General features: G+C 36.7%; 1 protein-coding gene across 1 annotated transcript in view; it reads left to right on the forward strand.

The window, feature by feature from the left end:
* The window catches only part of LOC148943134 (ER degradation-enhancing alpha-mannosidase-like protein 3), a 105,451-nt gene that overhangs the window by 25,730 nt on the left and 58,328 nt on the right, over positions 1-21,393 (forward strand). Inside the window, exons 3-7 of the mRNA XM_089102097.1 lie at positions 2,940-3,092; positions 4,652-4,805; positions 13,025-13,153; positions 14,628-14,831; positions 17,586-17,711. Coding sequence (XP_088958223.1) covers positions 2,940-3,092; positions 4,652-4,805; positions 13,025-13,153; positions 14,628-14,831; positions 17,586-17,711 — 766 coding nt within the window. The remainder of the gene's footprint in view (positions 1-2,939; positions 3,093-4,651; positions 4,806-13,024; positions 13,154-14,627; positions 14,832-17,585; positions 17,712-21,393) is intronic.

A 21,393-nucleotide genomic window follows, 5' to 3' on the forward strand; every position in this document is an offset into this window, starting at 1 on the left:
AATAATTTTTATTTAGAAAAATGCAAATTCTTTCTTCTTTTTTCACATATTTCAAATATTTCAAATTTTATGGAAGGTGTCAGTTGAAATTATTGAGTAAGTCGCTATTGCTCTTTGGTGTTATTATTCCCCCTTGTAGATTAACATTAAAAAAATAATTAGTTTGTGTATTTTTGCTGAGATTTTGAATTTTACACTTTGACTGCAGTAATTCAATAGATATTATGTGCTACTTTACCTTGAGTTGATTCTGACGGCCTGTCCTCATAAATTCCACATCTGTAATTGATTGCTCTAATCTATTTCCTCCTTTTTTTAGGTTATCCCGTCATATAGAATGTTTTAGTTTTCCAAAATGGAATATTTATTATTTTCTTGCTCAAGAAATAGCTGGAAATCAGAGTTCTTGATGACAGGATTTTTTTCTTGTCTCTTGGAGCTTTAAGCGAAATTCTTTCTTTTTAAAAACAACTAGCTGCAAATAAAAGCAAAAAAAAAATAAAATTTTTTTTTGCTATTATGCTCTTACTTACTTTTGTTGTGTAATGCAAGGCCCTTTGGCTTTCTGTTGCCAATTCTACTGTGGATTCCCTCTTTGGCCATCCCTACATACAACGAAGGGTAGGAGGGCCCACCAGAAACATTTAAGCCCACAAATATAAATAAGTTCTTTGTAAGCTGAACGTAGAAAAATATATTTTGCTTAAGTCTTTTGTTTTTTTTCTCTTCCGTGTAAAGGCGGGCTGATTGAGATGTTCTTTGAGCGTCTGGGTACTGTGGTTTCGACTTGTCTGTTTCAAGGCCTTCTCCCACAATGAGTTGCAAGACTCATCAAGACAATATTGCTAAGAAACCGCCACATCTTTATGCTGCAGTGTTGCCCTCGTGCAGCTTTGCCCTGCGACAAGCTGTTAATTGTGTATTCTTTTTTTTTGGACGTCACAGAAAAGGCACTAATTTAAATTCATTCAGCTTTACGTTGACGCTCATTGACTCTTTGAACACTTCAGTCATATCTGCCTCAATACAACTGTCATATTTTTATGCTGCAGTGTTGCCCTCCTGCAGCTTTGTTCTGCAAAAGCTGTTAATTGTGTATTCTTTTTTTTGACGTTACAAAAAAGGCACTATTTTGAATTCTTTCAGCTTTACGTTTACGCTCATTGACTATTTGGACACTTCAGTCATATCTGCCTCAATGAAATACATCTGTCTCAATACAACTATCACATCTTTATGCTGCAGTGTTGCTCTCGTGCAGCTTTGTTCTGCAACAAATTGATAATTGTGTATTCTTTTATTTGATGTTACAGAAAAGGCACTAATTTGAATTCTTTCAGCTTTACGTTGACACTCATCGACTCTTTGAACACTTCAGTCATATCTGCCTCAATACAACTGTCACATCTTTATGCTGCTGTGTCTCCCTCGTGCAGCTATGTTCTGCAACAAGCTGCTAATTGTTTATTCTTTTTTTTTTACGTTACAGAAAAGGAAATAATTTGAATTCTTTCAGCTTTACGTTGACGCTCATCGACTCTTTGGACACTTCAGTCATATCTGCCTCAATACAACTGTCACATCTTTATGCTGCAGTGTCTCCCTCGTGCAGCTATGTTCTGCAACAATCTGCTAATTGTGTATTCTTTTTTTTTGACGTTACAGAAAAGGCACTAATTTGAATTCTTTCAGCTTTACGTTGACGCTCATCGACTCTTTGGACACTTCAGTCATATCTGCCTCAATGCAACTGTCATATCTTTATGCTGCAGTGTCTCCCTCGTGTAGCTTTGTTTTGCAACAAGCTGTTAATTGTGTATTCTCTTTTTAGACGTTACAGAAAAGGCACTAATTTAAATTCATTCAGCTTTACGTTGACGCTCATTGACTCTTTGAACACTTCAGTCATATCTGCCTCAATACAACTGTCATATTTTTATGCTGCAGTGTTGCCCTCCTGCAGCTTTGTTCTGCAAAAGCTGTTAATTGTGTATTCTTTTTTTTGACGTTACAAAAAAGGCACTATTTTGAATTCTTTCAGCTTTACGTTTACGCTCATTGACTATTTGGACACTTCAGTCATATCTGCCTCAATGAAATACATCTGTCTCAATACAACTATTACATCTTTTTGCTGCAGTGTTGCTCTCGTGCAGCTTTGTTCTGCAACAAATTGATAATTGTGTATTCTTTTATTTGATGTTACAGAAAAGGCACTAATTTGAATTCTTTCAGCTTTACGTTGACACTCATCGACTCTTTGAACACTTCAGTCATATCTGCCTCAATACAACTGTCACATCTTTATGCTGCAGTGTCTCCCTCGTGAAGCTATGTTCTGCAACAAGCTGATAATTGTGTATTCTATTTTTTTGACGTTACAGAAAAGGCACTAATTTGAATTCTTTCAGCTTTACGTTGACGCTCATCGACTCTTTGGACACTTCAGTCATATCTGCCTCAATACAACTGTCACATCTTTATGCTGCAGTGTCTCCCTCGTGCAGCTATGTTCTGCAACAATCTGCTAATTGTGTATTCTTTTTTTTTGACGTTACAGAAAAGGCACTAATTTGAATTCTTTCAGCTTTACGTTGACGCTCATCGACTCTTTGGACACTTCAGTCATATCTGCCTCAATGCAACTGTCACATCTTTATGCTGCAGTGTCTCCCTCGTGTAGCTTTGTTTTGCAACAAGCTGTTAATTGTGTATTCTCTTTTTAGACGTTACAGAAAAGGCACTAATTTGAATTCTTTCAGTTTTACGTTGACGCTCATTGACTCTTTGGACACTTCAGTCATATCTGCCTCAATGAAATACATCTGCCTCAATATAACTCCCACATCTTTATGCTGCAGTGTTTTTCTTATGCAGCTTTGTTCTGCAACAAGCTGTTGTTGACGTTACAGGAAAAGCACTAATTTGAATTCTTTCAGTTTTTCGTTGACGCTCATTGACTCTTTGGACACTTTAGCCATTATCGGAGATTTTCATGGCTTTGAGGAGAGTCTGAAGCTGATCATCAATGAAGTTAACTTCGACCATGATATTGTTGTGTCGGTATTCGAAACGAACATCCGAGTATTAGGGTAAGGCGTTTATGATCTCTGATACGTTTATGATTTTATTATTATTTTGTTATAAAAATTGTTTCATTTTTCTCTTTCTTATGAAAAATTTTATCCTTTTTTATATATTTTTCTTTTCAATTGCAAATGGAAAGGCAATGTTGTTTAAGAAATTTTTTATTGATTATAAATTAACTTTTTCTTGAAAAGTAGTTGTTGCGTATCTGTACCCCTAAAAATTTATCCTAATAATTGATCCTGTAACTAGTATTTTGTGACTAAATAAAAGAAAGCAGACGAAATAATTACAAAAAAACGAGCATCAAGTATGAAGAATAGGAAAAAAGAAAGCAAAAGGACAAGATCCTTAATGGTACTCCCTAAATTGTATGCCAAAACTGTCACTAAAATAATCCCACCTATCCTGATAAAACTGTTTTTGGGAGGGTATTTTTCATGATGTTTGGTATTTTTAGGTACTAAATCAAAATGTACAACATTTTTGAATTTGGAACCTAAAACTGTAGTTTTGCCAAAATTAGCGAATTTGTTTTGCTTTATCTCGTATATAATGAATGAAGATAAACTGTTTCAACTCCAGGTATTGGGGAAGGATTCATTGCTTTTCGGATGATGGTAGGAGGTGAACCTTATTTCCAAAAGGATTCAATAAGTGGGCGACTTATATAAAAAATATAGGTTAAATTCGAGATAGGTATGTCGAATTTCTGGGAGGGTTGTACTTCAAAAGTTTTCTCTCCCTCATTGTGTTATTGGCTGACTGTCATATATGAGATACGTCCATTTTCGTAAATAAATTGACAGGTGAGATACACCTATTTTTGAATAAATTAACATTGTGTTGCTGTTGACATCAGGTATGCCGAATTTTATCCTGACTTTATAGCTTCTTGTTTCCTACCAGATGAGAAAGACCTTTTCTGATGAGAAAAGAGATTAGCCAAGGAATATTGGCCATTATTTCAGATATTTATCTTATTTGGTCCAGATGGTACATTTTCATATGCAAATAAAGCATAATCTAATATCTGCATTCTCAATTCTGGACCTACATAATTGAGTGGGACAGCAGAGACCGGACCGGAATTTTATATGTGTTTGAAAAGCCGAGTTCAAAAGAAATTATCTTTTCCAGGATAAAAAATTTAAATTCGTGGATCAATGCACCCCGATACACTACTGTATATATTGAAGCCATATGACACACAATATTTGAGTTTTGACACACAAAATTTTATCCTAAATTTATAGCTTCTTGTTCCCCACCAGATGAGAAAGGCCTTTGGACAAATAATATTACAATGAGTTCTTTTTAATAACCCATCTTAGGATTAACTAAAAATAGGGATGCGGAAAAATGGTGAGAGACCTAACAAGGAATATTAAACCTACTACAATATATTCAAAACTACACTCAAGAATATACTTTAGAAAGCGGACCTACTCCTGGGCCAGAAACTAGATTTTTCTCATAGGTCACAATGGCCTCCTCAACTGGACACAAAGTCTCGCTAATACAGTATTTACCAACAATATCAAAGCTTCAATTTTTCTTACAGGGGTCTACTATCTGGGCACATTCTTGCTGACTATATAAAGTCCAGATATGGAGAAATCACTTGGTATAGCAATGATTTGTTAACTATGGCACTGGATATAGGCAACAGGCTTCTACCCGCCTTCAATACAACAACTGGGATTCCTCATGCAAAGGTAAGAATAGTTTTTTCTATTAAAAAAAAAGCTTTAGGTGTATGTTTCCTGCGCAATTTCTAGCGGTTTATATTTCTGCTCTTCAACGGTTTTTTGTCTCTTTTTTTTAGATTGAAAACTGTTTGAAAATCGTTGGAAATTGGACAATTCCTTTATTCTTTTAAGCAAGTTAAATAACTATTCAAGAAAACGTCAAAGGAATATCGTAATTCCGACCTGGTGAATGAATAGATCTGAGACTATTGAATCCGATGATATAAGTAGTTTGTCTTTTTATTGCAAGTTACAGCTGCAGGTTTATTGCAAAATCTCTTTTCTTAGAGGGGACATATACCTTAAAAGAAAAAAAAATTGGGTTGCATAAAGGCCAACGGGCACAATACAACAACCGGAATTCGTCATGCAAAGGTAATAATTAGTGTTTTCTATTAAAAAAAAACTATTGTTATTAATATAGCAAACATTATTAGGTAAATATATTAATAATATTATATAGGTTATTTATTATTAAACGGAATACTTGATGTACAGGGCTAACGAGAAGAGGATATACATCTGAAGTAATAATAAGGATCAGTCTTAGAGGATCAAAATAAACAAAATAACTTTTATTTGTCCATTTTATTTGCTTGGAGAAACATCGAACCCATCTCAGGGAAGTTCTACAAGGTTATTTTTTCAAATAAGCCTGACTTTTGAGCTAATTCGTTTTTATACTTTTTTTGTATGTATCATAGATGATGCGCTTTTCCAGTGTGATATTTACTTGTACTCCGTATACAAAATACTAACTGAAGAGAATAAGATTTTCATATACCCCTTTTCTCATTTTCCTATGAGCAATGTAAGTTAACGTAAAAATACAAGAAACAAGCGAAACATCCAAGCATAAACATCCAAAAATTCCGTTGCCTGTTTAAGCTAAAGTAATATTAAAAAAAACATGACGAGTTTAAATGGAATGCTTAAATTTTTAAGCTCAAGTTAAAAAGAATTTAAGAATAAAAAGAATTTCATATATGAATTCCAGAAAATTTCCCCGCTCCTAAAATTCCCCACAAAAAATACCAACGTGGAAAATGCTCCTGACTGCAGAATTCCCTCGCCCTCTAAAAATTTCCATTTATTTCCCAATAACAAATATTATATGTAAACCATTGACTTACTTACTTACTTGATTTAAAGCTCTTGTTCGGCAGCATCGCCAGCGTAGAGGGAACCAGACGTCAGCGCTGTTAGTCGTCTCCAGAGTTGCCTGTTTTGGGCGAAGATAGGAGCTTCGCTGTGATCGATCCCACACTGTGAGTCGATCTCGGATGATATCCGCCCATCTCATACGTGGTCTACCTCCTGGCCGTTTCCAGCCGTTTGCAGTTGGATCGAAGTCAAGTATAAGTCGGGCAGGTGTTTCAGTGGGTAGGCAAAGTAATTGACCGTACCAACCCAGCAAGCGGGGCTCAAGCTGTTCGATCAGGGGTGATAATTTAAAGGACCGGAGGATATCCTTGTTCCATACCCTGTCAGCCACCTAACGTGTTTGATTAAGTAGAGGTGTTTTGTCTGTCTGGACAGCATCTACCTTCATCATCTGCAACTGAGTCAAAGGTCAAGTCTCTGACGAGTAAAAAACAGCACTTGCTACAGAGGCAGAGTAGATACGAGCTATCGTGAGACGGCTGATCTGGGGTTTGTTGAATATTGTTTTCAGTAGGCGGCCCAAAATGCCTTTGCCACCCTTGCTGATATCTCTGCATCTAGATTTCTGTTTCAGCAAACAAGTGAACCAAGGTAGGTGAACTGCTTGACTCTCAGCATCTTGGCCAAATACTTCTATAGTTGTCGGGGGTTGCATGGTGTCTTGTCTACAGGCAATATTTTGGTCTTGGTTCAGTTTACATTTAAACCAAGTTTTTTTGCAGCAGATGCTAGTGTTTCCAGGCAGTTTTAATGTCAGTGAAATTTTCGCAATACAACATCGTCAGCGAAGTCAACATCTGACAGAACTCTTACAGCAAAATCGATGCCAAACGGATGCGCTAGCAGTTTTTTGTTGCGAACATGGTCCATGACACAATGAAGATTTCGGGAGCAGCAGCGCAACCTTGCCGAACACCGGTTCTAATTTTAAAATGTAATGAGAGCTGGCTATTTACATTGACAACACTCTCGGTATTATAGTATAGTTCTTTGAATAGATTGACAATTGTCTTAGGTACACCAGCAGATCGAAGGATCAGCCACAGTGACTGTCTGTTGACAGTGTCGAAAGCAGATTGAAAATAGACGAAGGCAATGTATGCCTTCCTTTTATATTCTAGAGTTTACTCTATCAGCTGTCTAATTGTATGGATTTGATCAGTAGTGGACCTACCCGGCATGAACCCAGCTTGCTGGTGGCAACGAAGGGGATGGAGGTACTTTGAGATAGATAGAGATATTTATTTCGAGAAATTACTATCACAAGCCCTGAAGGGCCGAATTCGAATTTCGAAGTCCATAAAAAAACAAACAAGCAAGAAAATCATAACAAAAGCACAACAACTAAAAAATTGGCAACCAATGCAAAAAAATAAAATAATTAAATAGCGGAATCCTATATGACTCTTTTGTCACTTATATTAAAAACTGCAAAATGGCAACTAGTTAAAAAGATAAAAACTGATAAAACTGAAAAAATAAATAATATACACATTAACAAATGTTTAAAAAACAACATAAAAAGGGGATAGGGAACAAAAAAAAGAGTAAAAAGAAAAACGAGCTGTTTCTTTTATTATATAAGAGAAAAGACAAAATTTATGTACAAATTAACCACTATTTATTATATCAGTAAAAAAAGGGATAAAAGATTTCTTATACCGCAAGGTAGTACAAAGAATGGGAGATAAGGTGGGGATAGGCTGGGACACAGTTCGGGGAGGACGATTTCTATCAGGTACATGGTATTCAGGGAAAAGGTTCGCAGTACGGGTGTTCAAAAGTGCCAACTTACCAAAACGGAGGCACAAATTATTTCTTCGTCTCTCGAGGGTCTCTAGGTTTGAAATATTTAACAAATGCAAATATGGTATCTTACCCTCTTTAAATATAATTCTTAAACCCCTCTCTTAGACATTTTCAATCTTTTGTGTTGCGTCATTTGAGAGGTCAGGGTGTCAAATAGGAGGAGCATTCTCTAATTTTGGACGCGCAAAAAAAATGTAAACCTGTGGTATATATGACTGAAGATAACTAAATTTGTTTAAAAGTTTAAGGAGGAAAAGTGAGGAGTTTGCTTGTCGTAGGATATTATTAATATGGGCATCCCATTTCAAATTGGAATAAATTGTAACACCAAGGAGTTTAAGAGATGTGACAGAGGTTTCAGGAGGAATAGGAGAAAGAAAAAGGGGAGGGGATTTAAGGAAACTTACTGAGACTATTGCGGATTTAGAAGGGTTAACTGTCATGTCAAGGGAAGAGGCCTCACAGGCAATATCTTGGAGTATGCCCATTGGATTGCTAAACATGTTTTTATGACATATCTCTAAAACTGTCATGTCATCGACTAATTTCCACCTATTGTCATAAAGGGTTGAAAGGCTGTTAATCATAAGAGAAAAAAGCAGAGGCCCTAGAATAGTCCCCTGAGGAAAGTTATTAAATATGGGGAGATGATCTGAGAAACAATTTAGATATTTAACTGCTTGAGATCTATTAGAAAGAAAAGAGGCAACGAGCTTAACAAGGAAAGTTTCTATCTGGAATTCGTTTATAAGTTTATCTGAGTAATTTGTGGTTAATCAAATCGAAAGCTTTTTGAAGATGAATAGAGATCAGATAAAGCCGACTGTTAGGTTTTTCAACTAATTTACCCATAGAATCAACAAGACGGATGAGGTAATGAGAGGTTGACGCGTATTTGAAATTACCAAACTGTCTAAGATCAATGAGGGGGAGGACTTTCATCTTAAGCCAGTCTGCGAGAAAACTTTCATACAATTTCGAAAAAATCGAGTTGAGGGTAATAGGACGAATGCCATCAAAGCCAGGCTTCCCATTTTTATTTTTGATTGGAGTAATAAAGCCTTGTTTCCAATATTGAGGGAACTGTCCAGATTCTGTAATTTCATTAAACAAGGTGGATAGGGGTTTTGAGAGGTAATCACTGAAAGCTTTAATCAGAGGAACAGGAATATCTAAAGGGCAAATGCTTGATCGTTTTAGTTTTTCAACTTTTTTATTTACAACATCAAGTGGAGAAATATGTGGGAGTGAAAAAGGATCAGGAATATCTGGAAATGCGTAAAATAGTGATGGGAGATTCTAGACAATAGCAGCCAGAAACTTATTGAGTTCATAAGCTGTGGTCTTTGGAGGTTCATTCATCTAAAAATTTAGATGTTCTTGATTCTTGCCGGTAAGTTTTTTAATTTCAGAGTACCAGTTCTTTGGTTTATCATGGCGCAAGTATTTATTTTTTTTTTATAATAGGCTCGGGCAGCTTTTCTAATTTGACTTTTTAATTCCTTTCTTAACTTATTTGCTTCAGTTAAATTACCCCTCTTTAATATGCTTATTTTTGTTCGGATTAAAATTTTTATGGGATTATTTATGTGAGATTTATCACTGGAACATTTTCTGATTTTTTTTTTTCTGGGAAACATAATGAGCAGGAATCATTAGTTTTTTGTGAAAAATCAAAATCTTGTCATCAAGGTTATTAGAATTATATAGGTCTGACCAACTTTCACTGGTCAGCCATGATCCAAAAGAAAAAATGCCTGTGTCACTGAGGGGACGGCAAACCCCAATGGAGGTAGTAAAGAAATGTTCAATGGCTGAAGAGGGAGAAAAAAGAAGACAATAGTGGTAACTGCCTTCCAGTGGTGGTAGTGCTTGCGGGGAGTTGTAATACTTACTCATGTTTGAACAAATAACATCCAGAGAGGTGTTACCTTTTGTTGTAGATATTTTAACCAGTTGTTTAATATTAAGAGAGGTGCAGATAGAGTCTATTCTCAGGTCATTCGCATCGCCAAGTAAGTAAATACCAGCGTTCGGATACTTTGATAACACAAAGTCAGCAGTTGGGGGTGGGGATGAGTTTTGGTTGGAGGTTATCTCGGACAGAAAATAATATACCACCCCCTTTTTCCCCGAGAGGGTGATCGAGAGGGCAAAGTTTTTTAAACTGAGTATAATTACTGATTTTTAGGAAATCTGGGTTCTGGGACTGAACCTCTGTCACAACAATAATATTAATTTTATGAATTTCAGAGATACCCTCAAGTTCGGTAATTTTGTCAAAATTCTGGCTCCCAGCATTGGTAAGTAGGAAAGTTGGAAATTTAAACCGATTTGGGTATTGGGATTTTTTTTCAATTCGGGAGGGAATTATTTAGGGTTGAAGTTTATGAGAAGGATGCTGTGGGTAAGGGTGTGGTTTTGAGGCATTATTAAAAGGCGGGACTGGACCGGGCTTGAGAGGAAAGGCTTGACAAATTATGGGAATATTATTAAGTTGGGATGGAACTACGGTGGAATTCGTCTTACTATTTGAAGTTTTAGAAACTCTGCATGGAGGTGTTACCTGTGGATCGCTCTGCCCGCCTGAGGAGCAGCATGGCAAAGAGTTTGCCAGGTACCGAGAGCAGAGTTATTCCATGGTAATTATTAGATTCTGCTTTACTTCCTTTCCTCTTCTAGACTGGCACAAGTAAGCCTGTCTTCCAGTCTGATGGTATCATTTCAGAGTGCCACACAGTATTAAACAGTATTTGTAGCCAGAGGGTCATGGATGGATCGCCATTTTTTAGGGAGTTCTGATGTCAGGTCACATACTTCTGGCCCTTTGTTGTTCTTCAGCTTTCGTACTGCTGCTTTTATTTCTTCTGTTGTAAATTCAGTGCCATTGGGGGCAGTTGTAGCATTGTCAGCAGCAGCAGCAATCTGGTCGTCAATTTGGTCAGGTGTGTCTGAGTTTAGTAGCTTCTCGAAGGGGTGTTCCTACTGGCGGAGACACTGTGATTGGTCTTAAATATTCTCGCCACTGGCGTTACGGAGATACGATTTAGTTTGAGTGTATTGACCAGAGAGCTCACGGAGGATCTTATATATGGCTCCACTGTCCTTTTTATTGGCGGCCTCTTAGAGCTCGCTTGCTTTTTTGTCAATAAAGGTCTTACGGTCTTTGTGCAGCATGATGTTACGCTCTTTATTTAATTGCCTATACGCTGTCATGTCCCCGCGAAGGCGGGCTTCCCGTCTGTGATCAATAATGGCAAGGGACTCGTTGCTGATCCAGTCTTTTTTCTTACGCTGATTCATTCCAGCAACGCTAGTTGCAGCTGCAAGAGCATTCTCTTTGAAGACCTTCCATACACCTTCACTGTCATTGCATTGCGTAAGAACCTTGAATCTGTTGGATATTTTGACCTGATACTGCTTAGCCAAAGCGGGGTCTTGCTGGATACGGTAGGTATCAATTTTCCGAGGTTTTCGGACTGGTATTTGTAGCTTTTAGGCGAAGCCTGATTTTGGCTGCAACAAGACGATGGTCGGTGTTCCCAAGTTCGGCGCCTCGGTAGGTGCGACGACTCGGCACAGACGACAGCCATCGCCAGCGTCTGATGATGTAGTCGAGCATCTTCTTCGTTGGTCCATAATTGCTATGCCAGGTTTACTTGGCTATGTCGGGCGTAACAGGTGATGATGGTTATTTTTCCATGTTTACCATCGAGCCTTGCTCTCAGGAGCCTGGGTTATACTGGTGCGAATGACAGGAGGGCCTTGCACGCTGCACTGTTCAGCACTAAGCCAACGCCTCCTCGTTTCTGCTGACGACCAGACCAAAGCAGTGTGTACCCTTCACCAATGTACTCCTCAGCATCACCAGATAGATGTGTTTCAGTGATTCCAGCAATTGTAACTTTATATTTCTTTAATTCTCTGGCTAATAGAAGCTTTCAACCAGGTTGGTTCAGTGTCAGAACATTCCAGGTGGCCACATTGATACCACCTTGGTCAACCGTATTCAGAGGGAATCATCCGTGGGCAGTCCGAGGTCGAGACGGGGTTTGAGATGATATATCTGAGGCTGAATTTCTGGTTCCATTCGTAGCAATAGAAGTTTCATTAGGAGGGTTGCCAATACAACCGTCCCTAGATGCATTTGGTTCTCTGGTGGCTAGCCAGATATCCAGAGGCACCTGGAGGTCGTTCTTCATGCGCCAATTTGCATGGGAACTAACTTCGGACGAGCACTATTACCTCCATTGGCAAATTATATAACTTAAAGCCCTTTCTCCGGAGGAAATGGTGGTCAATATCATCCCCAGACGCACAGTTATTGGCCTTTGAACTATGCTTAATTAAATGGGTACCTCAGAATATCGATCAGATGTCTTTTGAGGTGAAAAGAGGCGTGGGAAGGGGGCTAGTTGGCCTCGAATCCTTTTGGTCCGTTTTAGTTTCGGTTTGAATAAGCCCCATCCCATTATTTTCGAATCATTGGTTCGATACGACCATCCCTGGGAAGAAAAAACAACATATAAACACGCTTCTATGATCTTATTCGTGGCAAAAAGTACAAAATTCCACATTTTTGTGTATAGAATTTTGAAACCTCTTCATCGAGGTTCTCTGATAAGCTGAATCATAAGGTATGATTATTCATTGAAATCGTTTGACCTTTTTGGGGCGTTTTCCTCCTTTTTCGAAGCAAATTTTCCCTAGCTCGTAGCTTTGATGGTTAACTTTGAACTTGATAGATTTTATAGGTTTGGAGTCACCATATAAAAGCCAATTCTATTGACGTTATAATTTAAAAAAAGAAATTTTTAGAGTTTCGGTTACTATCTGGCCGAGTCACACCTTGCTAACAGTATATTACCACGAACTGTTGATTAATAGAGGTTATAATTTAGATTGGTTTCTTTGATGGTTAATTCTTTGTTTCACGAATTTGTAAGTCCCGTGTCTGTACTACAGAAAGGAATTATGTCTTCCCTTTTTAATTTTTTTTTTTGTGAATTTGTGAATTTTTTTTTTGTGTTTTCACCTCGTGTACAAGCTCTGCTTCTTGGAATAATTTTCAAGTTTAGTGCAGATCAGTTATGGATTTCATTGGTTGTTTTTTTTTCCCTTTTTACTGTCAATGTTGTTCCCTCTTGTCTCTTTCCTATACTCTTTGGTGTTGAACTTGTCTGGGAGAAATTGTTTACATATCTCTCTTCCAGGTTAATTTACGGCACGGTATGCAAACAATAACACCAGAACATTCGAGAGAAACATGCACCGCTTGTGCCGGCACAATGATACTTGAATTTGCAGCACTTTCAAGACTTTCTGGAGATACAGTTTTTGAGGTTGGTTATATGCTCTCTTTCTCTCTCTCCATCCTCCTTCTCTTTTTATTTCTGTTTTGGTAATGATTGGCTAAAAATTCCTACGGAAAGAAAAGCTGTTTATGATGGAGTACTCGTATTCCAGGAATTTTCTGAGAAATGACTTGTTAAAATTCCTGCTTTTGGGGAGCTAAGAAATTAATATAAGTTCTTGATATAATTAAATATAATATATTTAATTTAATATAATTAATTATAATTAAAATATAAAATTAAATATAATTAATTAAATATAATGAAATTTATAATAAAATAAAATTTAATAAAATGTAATAAATTAACTTTATTAAATTTAATAAAAAATTAAATATAATTAATTGACATAATTATTAATTAAAAAAATAATATAAATTATTGAGTTGACCAGTGCTAAAATTCTATTAAAGTATTGGAAAGGACGTTCTAATTCCTTAAATATTGATTTATTTCTCGTCTTTTGATGTGTCTGCCTTCCAAAATCACAACAAATTCTCTAGAAACAAATATAGAAAACTATTGCTAAATTAATCTTTAATGTTTAATTAATTCAATATGTCTTTTGAGCCTTCAGTGGTAAAATACTTAACTAGTGGCATTCAGAAACAACAGTATTCAGTTATTTTCAGCAAAAACTATCATTTTCATCAGTCTGTGCTAGACCTTTGCGGGGTAAAGAGCTCTTAATTATGTTCTGAATTTAAACACTTTGAAGCAACTTTGAAAAAGTTGTTGTTACAGAGTCAAAATGTCAGAAAGAGCAGTGAAAACCGAAAAAATGACTTTCTCGTCTCCTGCTGTTAAAAGTTTCCGGATCGGTTTCAATTCAAGTGCAGAAATACGTCTTTTTATACGTTCTGTACTATACTAACATGTTAACGTGACGTTACTGCTTATGGGCTTATAAAGTTTCAACACAGTTTTATTGCTATTACTACTAAAAAAATGCAGCTTACAAATACTTATAAAACATTAACCCAAAAATGTTCCTTGTTTTTTGTACTCTAACATAATATTAAAGACAAATGAAAAACGGGTCGTTCTAAGATGGTCGCAACCCGTGGCTTCTATGGTAGGTGTGGTCTTTAGAAACTTTTCGACGCTTGGTAACCATGCTATATTTTTTCGGGCTTTGCTTTACCCAATGTATTGTGCACTGCTCAGTTTGGTATTGTATATTTTATGCGTTTTTTCTATCATCATCAATGTAAACCTTCCTCTAATAACTAGCTGTGGCTGGACCGTATCATATAGTTGTCTAATGTTCTCTGATTTTATATAGGTTCAATTTTATTTTAATGGTTCATCAGTCATTAATTTATTATTTTTGCCATTTTCACTTTTATCCATTTTACTCCACTATCTTATATTTTGTAAGTTGGCTATAAATAAATATGTATAATGCTTTTTCATATTTACATTTCTATTTTCCTCTAACTGTTTCTATATTTTAATGCAGGAGAAAGCCCATAAAGCCATGGATCAACTTTGGACCTTGAGAAATCGGGCGTCTGACCTTGTTGGAACTGTTCTGAATGTTCATAGCGGTGAATGGGTTCGACGGGAGTCTGGAGTCGGAGCAGGGATCGACTCCTACTACGAGTATTGCCTGAAAGCGTATATACTACTTGGTGAAGATAGATACAATAGTCGTTTTGATAAGGTTAGCTTCTGTTGTAATTAGATTCTTACTAATTGTGTTGAGGTAGTCGTGAGGTTGAAAATTAATGTGCCATCGCCCCAACGAAACACTCTTACCTTCTATCAAATTGCATGGAGATTGAATCCTTGAATAGAATTCCAACATGAAATTTAACTATTTTATGACGCATTTAGATGTCGTATTGTAAAGTTCAGAAGTGTATGGGGGATAGGAGGTGGACCCTCTCCCTCCGTATAGTGCTCTCGTAATGAAGATAATATTTTGGTAATTCTAAATGGCGAATTTAAATTTTTGACAAAAAAGAGTCAAAAAAATTGCAAATTTGGTATTTCAAAGTGCATACTTTAACATTTCTTCTTTCAGCACTTTAATGACCCTTTTTTTCTCAAAGTTTTGAAATATATGTGAATAAGGAAAATAAGTTTTATGCTGTTAAAAGGCTTGGACATAATTGCGCTGTTATCAGCCCTACTGTATTGATTGGAGACGACTGTAATGCTGCTAGGTGAGGCTATTTTGCTTTTTATTTTTTGGGAAAGGCAATATTACTAGTCAGTTTTCCTAGTTCGGGCTGTTTTATTATGATTTTTTTCGTTGGAAAGATAATATTTACTAATTCATTTTTCTTGGAATTTAGTAACTTTGAACTTAGAGGGCTAAATGATTGTTTTTCCCGGAAATGTGTTTACATTTCGTGCATTCGCTCTTAGTCAATTTCGGCCATCAGAATGAAACGTACATTTCATGAAATGAAAAGGCTCTGAGATAATTGTGCTGTTATGAGCCCTTCTGTATCGATTGCTGACGACTGGAAAGCTGCTTGGTGTTTTTTTTTGGGGGGGGGGGGGAAAGAATACAATACCGATTCATTTTTCTAGATGGCAGTGTTTTATTTATTTACTTTTTTTGCTGGAAATTTGTTTTCATTTGGTGTATTCGAATGGGGTTAATATAGGGAAACACATAATTCATGCATTAAAAAGACCATATGTTGTATAATATGTTGTTTTCATTCCTGCTGCATCGATGTGTGACGTCCGAAAAACTACTGGATGGTCCTGTTTTCACTTTTTGCCGAAAATACAAAATTGAAAATTAGAAGGACTATTTATTGGTGTCTACCGAATAAGATTGTCTGGTCTTTTTAATCGGGGCCAATCCCTGAATGTTGGATCCTAGAATTTTGTTTTTGGCATAATCATGCATTCAGTCACAACTATCAAGCTTACTTACTTACTTAAGTCCCATCCGTCCTTGAAGGTCGTCTTGGGGCCTCTTTCTTCGTAATGGCGTGGATGTGCCTTTTGTATGCTTCACGGTCTCCTGCTAGGCGAATAAGGTCCGAGAGGCGGTGAGGTGCAAAGTTTTCCTTCCACCTTTTTGGGGGACGACCACGAGGACGAGAACCGTGAATTTGGCCTTCGAAGGTGATTTTCAGGGAGGGGGCGGGACCGACTCACCCGTTGTACATGACCGGGCCATCGAAGTTGCTGGAGCTGGATCTTCATGAGAATTGTTTGTTGTCCTTTAAGGCGCTCGAGAAGTTCGACATTTGAGATTCTATCAAGGTAAGTGATCCCGGCGATGCGGCGGAGGCTCTTAGTTTCAAATGTTGCGAGTCGAGAGTTGTCATTTACCTTCAGCATCCATGTTTCACATGAGTAGATTGCGATGGGGATGATCAGGGTATCGAAAAGTCGTATCAAACTATCAATCTCCAGTGGCGTAATTCTACTCGAAGAAGATTTCTTGTTGGAAGGTAGAAAAGGCCTCTTTTGAATTGGACCAGAGTATCACCTCGACCTCCTCACATAAGTCAAAAAAGTAGACCTTCAGGTGGTTTGCTGATGTGTGAACTAGTTTCAGAATGGTGTTTTTCAAAGGGAACATAAACCGCAAGGAAGAAAGCAGGGCCGTATCCAGGGGGGGGGGGGGGGTTCCCGGTTTGACCCCCTCCCCCCGAAATTTATGTCTGACTCGTAAAAACGTAACAAATTTTGTGTATGTTTTTTTAGGCTTTTTTTTGTGTAAAATCTCCCCCGAAAATTTTTTTTTGAGTAAAGTCCCCTCCAAAAAAAAAATCCTGGATACGGCCTTGGAAGAAAGATATTCAGTCTACTTGTATTCTTCTTCATAAAGGTATAGATGAATTGCAATGCTGTATTCATCCGGTCGAAATGTAAAACTTTCGTTCTCTCTCGTCTATAATCTTCATTTTTTTGTACTTCAGTATATAAGCACTTCTCAACAGGGAAGGATTGTTCCTCCTGTATTTATATTTAAGTTTTGGTAGCACTATAGTTTTGTAATGGAGTACATAAGTCAGTTAGCGAACACTGAATAAAACATCAAACTGTAAGTAAAAAGCAGCTCCTGTCAATAGAAACTGAGAATCTAAAAAACTAAAAATAGATATTTATACCTTCAAACTACAAACAAAGTGCTTGTTGGTAGGTGTTTGTAATTTTTAAGTATTTAAACTGTAAAGAGAGGAAAATGAGCCGCTTTGGTGCTCAAATGAGCCGCTTTGTTATACAGATTAAAATGTTTACAAAATCACACTTCAGATAAGGTACTACATGCATACCTTTCTTTTAAAAATTTATGAGTAGGATAAGGATGAGAAAGATGAAAGGAGATGCCATTGGTCCACTTCATAGATTCTTTAATCTACATTTTTGTGTACTCCAGTGTATAAGCACTTCTCATTAGGGAAGGATTGTTCTTCCTATATTTATATTTCAATTTTTGTAGCACTATAGAGCTGTCATGAAGTACGTAAGTCAAGGTCCTATTCTGCTAGATGTCCACATGCATAGACCTAACATTAATTCGAAAAACTTCATGGATTCATTGCAGGCATTTTGGCCAGGACTTCAGGTAGCTTTTGAACTTCTTTTTACATTCATTTTCTTAATTTTTTCCCATATGCTCTAAAAGATTTTTTTCCCCTGCTCCATCTTTGGTCTATTCATACCTGAAAACTGGAATTCTCTACGATTTATCTTTTGGTTTTCACTCAACTATTAAGAATCTTTCGTGCGCGTAAATTCTCTCCTTTGTTGTCACATTGAATCGTGAAAAGAAACAAGCGGAAACTTTTCTTGTTTACAAACAAGCCCAACCAAACGGGCGTAACACCCAACTTACCTGGTCGTTGAACAATAAAACGGTCAATAGAGTGGTACAACCGGTATGTTCAGTTAGGCCAGTGGTCGGCAAACTTTTTCGCCAAAGAGCCATATATGTACATTACCAGGATTAAAAAAAATTTAGAGAGCCGGATCGGTTTATTAATGTAGTAAACCTTTATTATGATTTTAGACCTTCATTAAATTACGGATACACTGAATGAAACTTGATTTTAAATTAATAAAGATTATATTTATTGATTAAAAAAAGAATTAAAGTAAGATATCCATAAATTTAATTATGACAATAACTGACAAACACTTAATGCGAACAATGTCCTTGCATCTACTTGGAAAGTTTAATATGTTAGGTTTGTATGTTGTTGTTTTTAATTTTAGGCACGATTCCAGGTTCTCATCAATAAGACGACTTCTCAATTTACTCTTGATAAAATACATGCTTGAAAAAGATTGTTCGCATGAATATGTAGAGCCGAAAAGGCAAAGAACACCAAACCCAAGTTTTTTCACCTGATCATAAGAGTCAGGAATACTACTCCAGGTGTTGAACATGATCATGTCTTTCTTCTCCGGGTCTTTCAAAGCAGACCACTTGTGTTATGAACGAAGTTCACATTTGTTCTTCTCCAGTATTTCCAAATCTACACAAAGACGTTCAAATTTAGTGCTCCATATTTCCTTGTTTTTTAATTCCAGCAATTGTATTTCGAAGTTACTAATGTTAATGCCAAAAGGAGAAAAATTTAAATCTGTTATCGTAGCTTTAAGAGGGTTTTTGGCGAATGCTAAGATCGCTTTGCTGTTTTTAGATTCCTGAAACTTGCTGAGACATGATTCTCTCATTTTTAAAATGGTGGTTTTGAAGTAGTGTTTGTCAATAGAGGAATTATTTTTTTGGCGATGCTTCAACAGGCTCGGAAAGTGAAACAGAGTTACCCTTTCAAAATCTTGAGCAAAAAGAGATAATTTATTTTCGTATGAAGTGACTTCTTCTAACATCGAAAAAATAGTATTTCCTTTCCCTTGTAGTTTATGATTAAGCTGGTTTAGATGAGACGTAACGTCTATCATGAAATAAAAGTTTTGTAACCACTGATCGTCCGTTAGTTCTGAGTTGAACACCCTTCTCAAGAAGAAATGATTTGATTTCTGGTAATAGTGATGCGAAACGTTTTAAAACGTTTCCTCTTGATAACCAACGTACCTTGTTATAAAGCACAAGATCAGCGTACTCACTCTCCATTTCAACTAAAAATTCCTTTAACTGACGATGATTAAGAGCTTCAGCCAAAATGGAGTTAATTATAGTAATCACTAATGCCATAACCTTACGAATTTCTTCTGGAAATGTCTGTACACAAAGCGCTTCTTGATGAATGATGCAATGGTAAGCAAGTATCTCGTGATTAATTTTTTCTTTCAAAATAGCAAGAAACCCTTTTCTTAGGCCGGTCATACTTTTGGCCCCGTCTGTTGAAATCGCCAGAATTTTATCGAGAGAAATATGATGTTTATCCATACACTCAATTACAGCATTTGCGATATCGTCTCCATGTGTCCGATCTTTGAGTGGCAACAATCTTAGAAGTTCTTCTTTAGGACCAGTATGAGAAATAAATCTTACAAAAAGTGAAACTTGCGCTGTATCATTTATGTCACAAGACTTGTCAACTGCTATTGATAAAGCCGAAATCAATTTCAGATCTTCGATTAGCTGGATGGTTATATTCGAAGACATTTTAATTGTTCTATCTTTCATTGTTTTGGCAGACAATGGTACCTCATTAATTTTATTTTAGAATATCTGCTTTATTGTTAAAATCCCGAAATAGCTCTTCAGATGCATTTATAAAACAACTTTTTATGTATTCACCGTCTGTGTACGGTTTCCCTCTCTTAGCAATCTCTTGACTCATAACAAAACTTGCCGTATTAACATTGCTGGAAGATTGCATCCAGTTCTTAAATACAGAATCTGATGTCTCTTGGTTCTTCTGAAGTTCCTCAACTGCTTTCTTCCTTGCATCACCGAGAGGATATTTAGGGCTAAATGACGCGTGTTTAGCTGTAAAGTGTCTCTCCAAATTTGACTTCTTGTTATGCGTGAATTGTTCCTTACAAATAAGACATGTCGGAAGACCATTTAAGTTTATCATAAATGCGAAAGTCTCGGTCTACTCAGCTCTAAATTCACGGTTTTCATCTTCTATTTTTCTTTGCTTCTTTTTGATAGCCATTTCAAGGCCCCTAAAAAAACATTTCAAATTATAATCTTTTCAAAAGCCACCAATACAAACTTATTGTCATTTTTAAATTGATGAGAAAAATACCTGTTAGATGTGCAGCTAGATGGAAAAATACAACAACTTTAGTCTTCAAGAAGGTATCCTTGTAACACGCACAGACACGATAAGCTCCGACCACTACCTGCAACTGACTGGCACAGTGGGCAGTGGCTGGCATGTAGAAACGCGCGAGTCTCCCCCGCGCCGCGTTCCCTTCAATCGTCAACCGACCGATACCCTCGGTGCGACTTGCGCGTCTGCTGCCTGCATTTAAATATTTGTGCTGGAGCGGCATTTGAGGGGCCAAAGAGCCGCATGCGGCTCCGGAGCCGCACTTTGCCGACCACTGAGTTAGGCTATTGATTAAATATAGGCTATTGGGTAGACATAAAGTTCAAGTAATAAATGTGACATTTTGAAACCAGGAGAAAATAAGGGTTATATTGATAGCGCCAATAGCGTTAAAATAGAACACATTAAGCAATATGTGGTTAAACTCTCGGAATGGCTATTGGTTGGGAAGAAAATTATGGCGTGCTCTCCTATCTCATGTCTGCCAATAAAATATAAGAAGGCATGGTCTCTTCTATTCGGCTTTTACGTTAAGACAAGAAAAAATACTGTATTCAATTTGAGTGTAAGCTTCTTAGAGGTGGCAATCCTTTTGACCCTTATTAAACCGATTAAAACAATTTTTAAAATTCGAAACGTAGGCACATGCTTATACACCATAATAGTAGTTAATTGTTATTATTATTATTACATAGGTGTACAAAATAAGCATTTTCGCACGAAAACATTTTATTTCATATTTTATTTGGCATTGACCTTATAACAAAGAATATACGTGCATTAGTTTTAACTCTTTTGTGTTTCAGTAAAGATGGCGTGTTTCTAATCAAACAGTTCGTGGTAACGAACTGTAAGGAGCGACCCGGCTCAATGGTAACCGAAACTCTAAAAAACGGAATTTTGATACCAATAGATACATCAAAAGAATCAGATTTTAATTCTTATTTCAAATACATAAGTTTCATCAAGTTTAATCTTACCTATCAAAAGTTATGCGCCTGAGAAAATTTGGCTGATTTTCGAAAAAAGGGGGAAAGACACCCTAAAAGTTAT

The sequence above is a fragment of the Artemia sp. Qi Xiang Cuo genome, chromosome 16 (assembly GCF_049724085.1).
Source record: "Artemia sp. Qi Xiang Cuo chromosome 16, ASM4972408v1, whole genome shotgun sequence".
NCBI lineage: Eukaryota > Metazoa > Arthropoda > Branchiopoda > Anostraca > Artemiidae > Artemia > Artemia sp. Qi Xiang Cuo.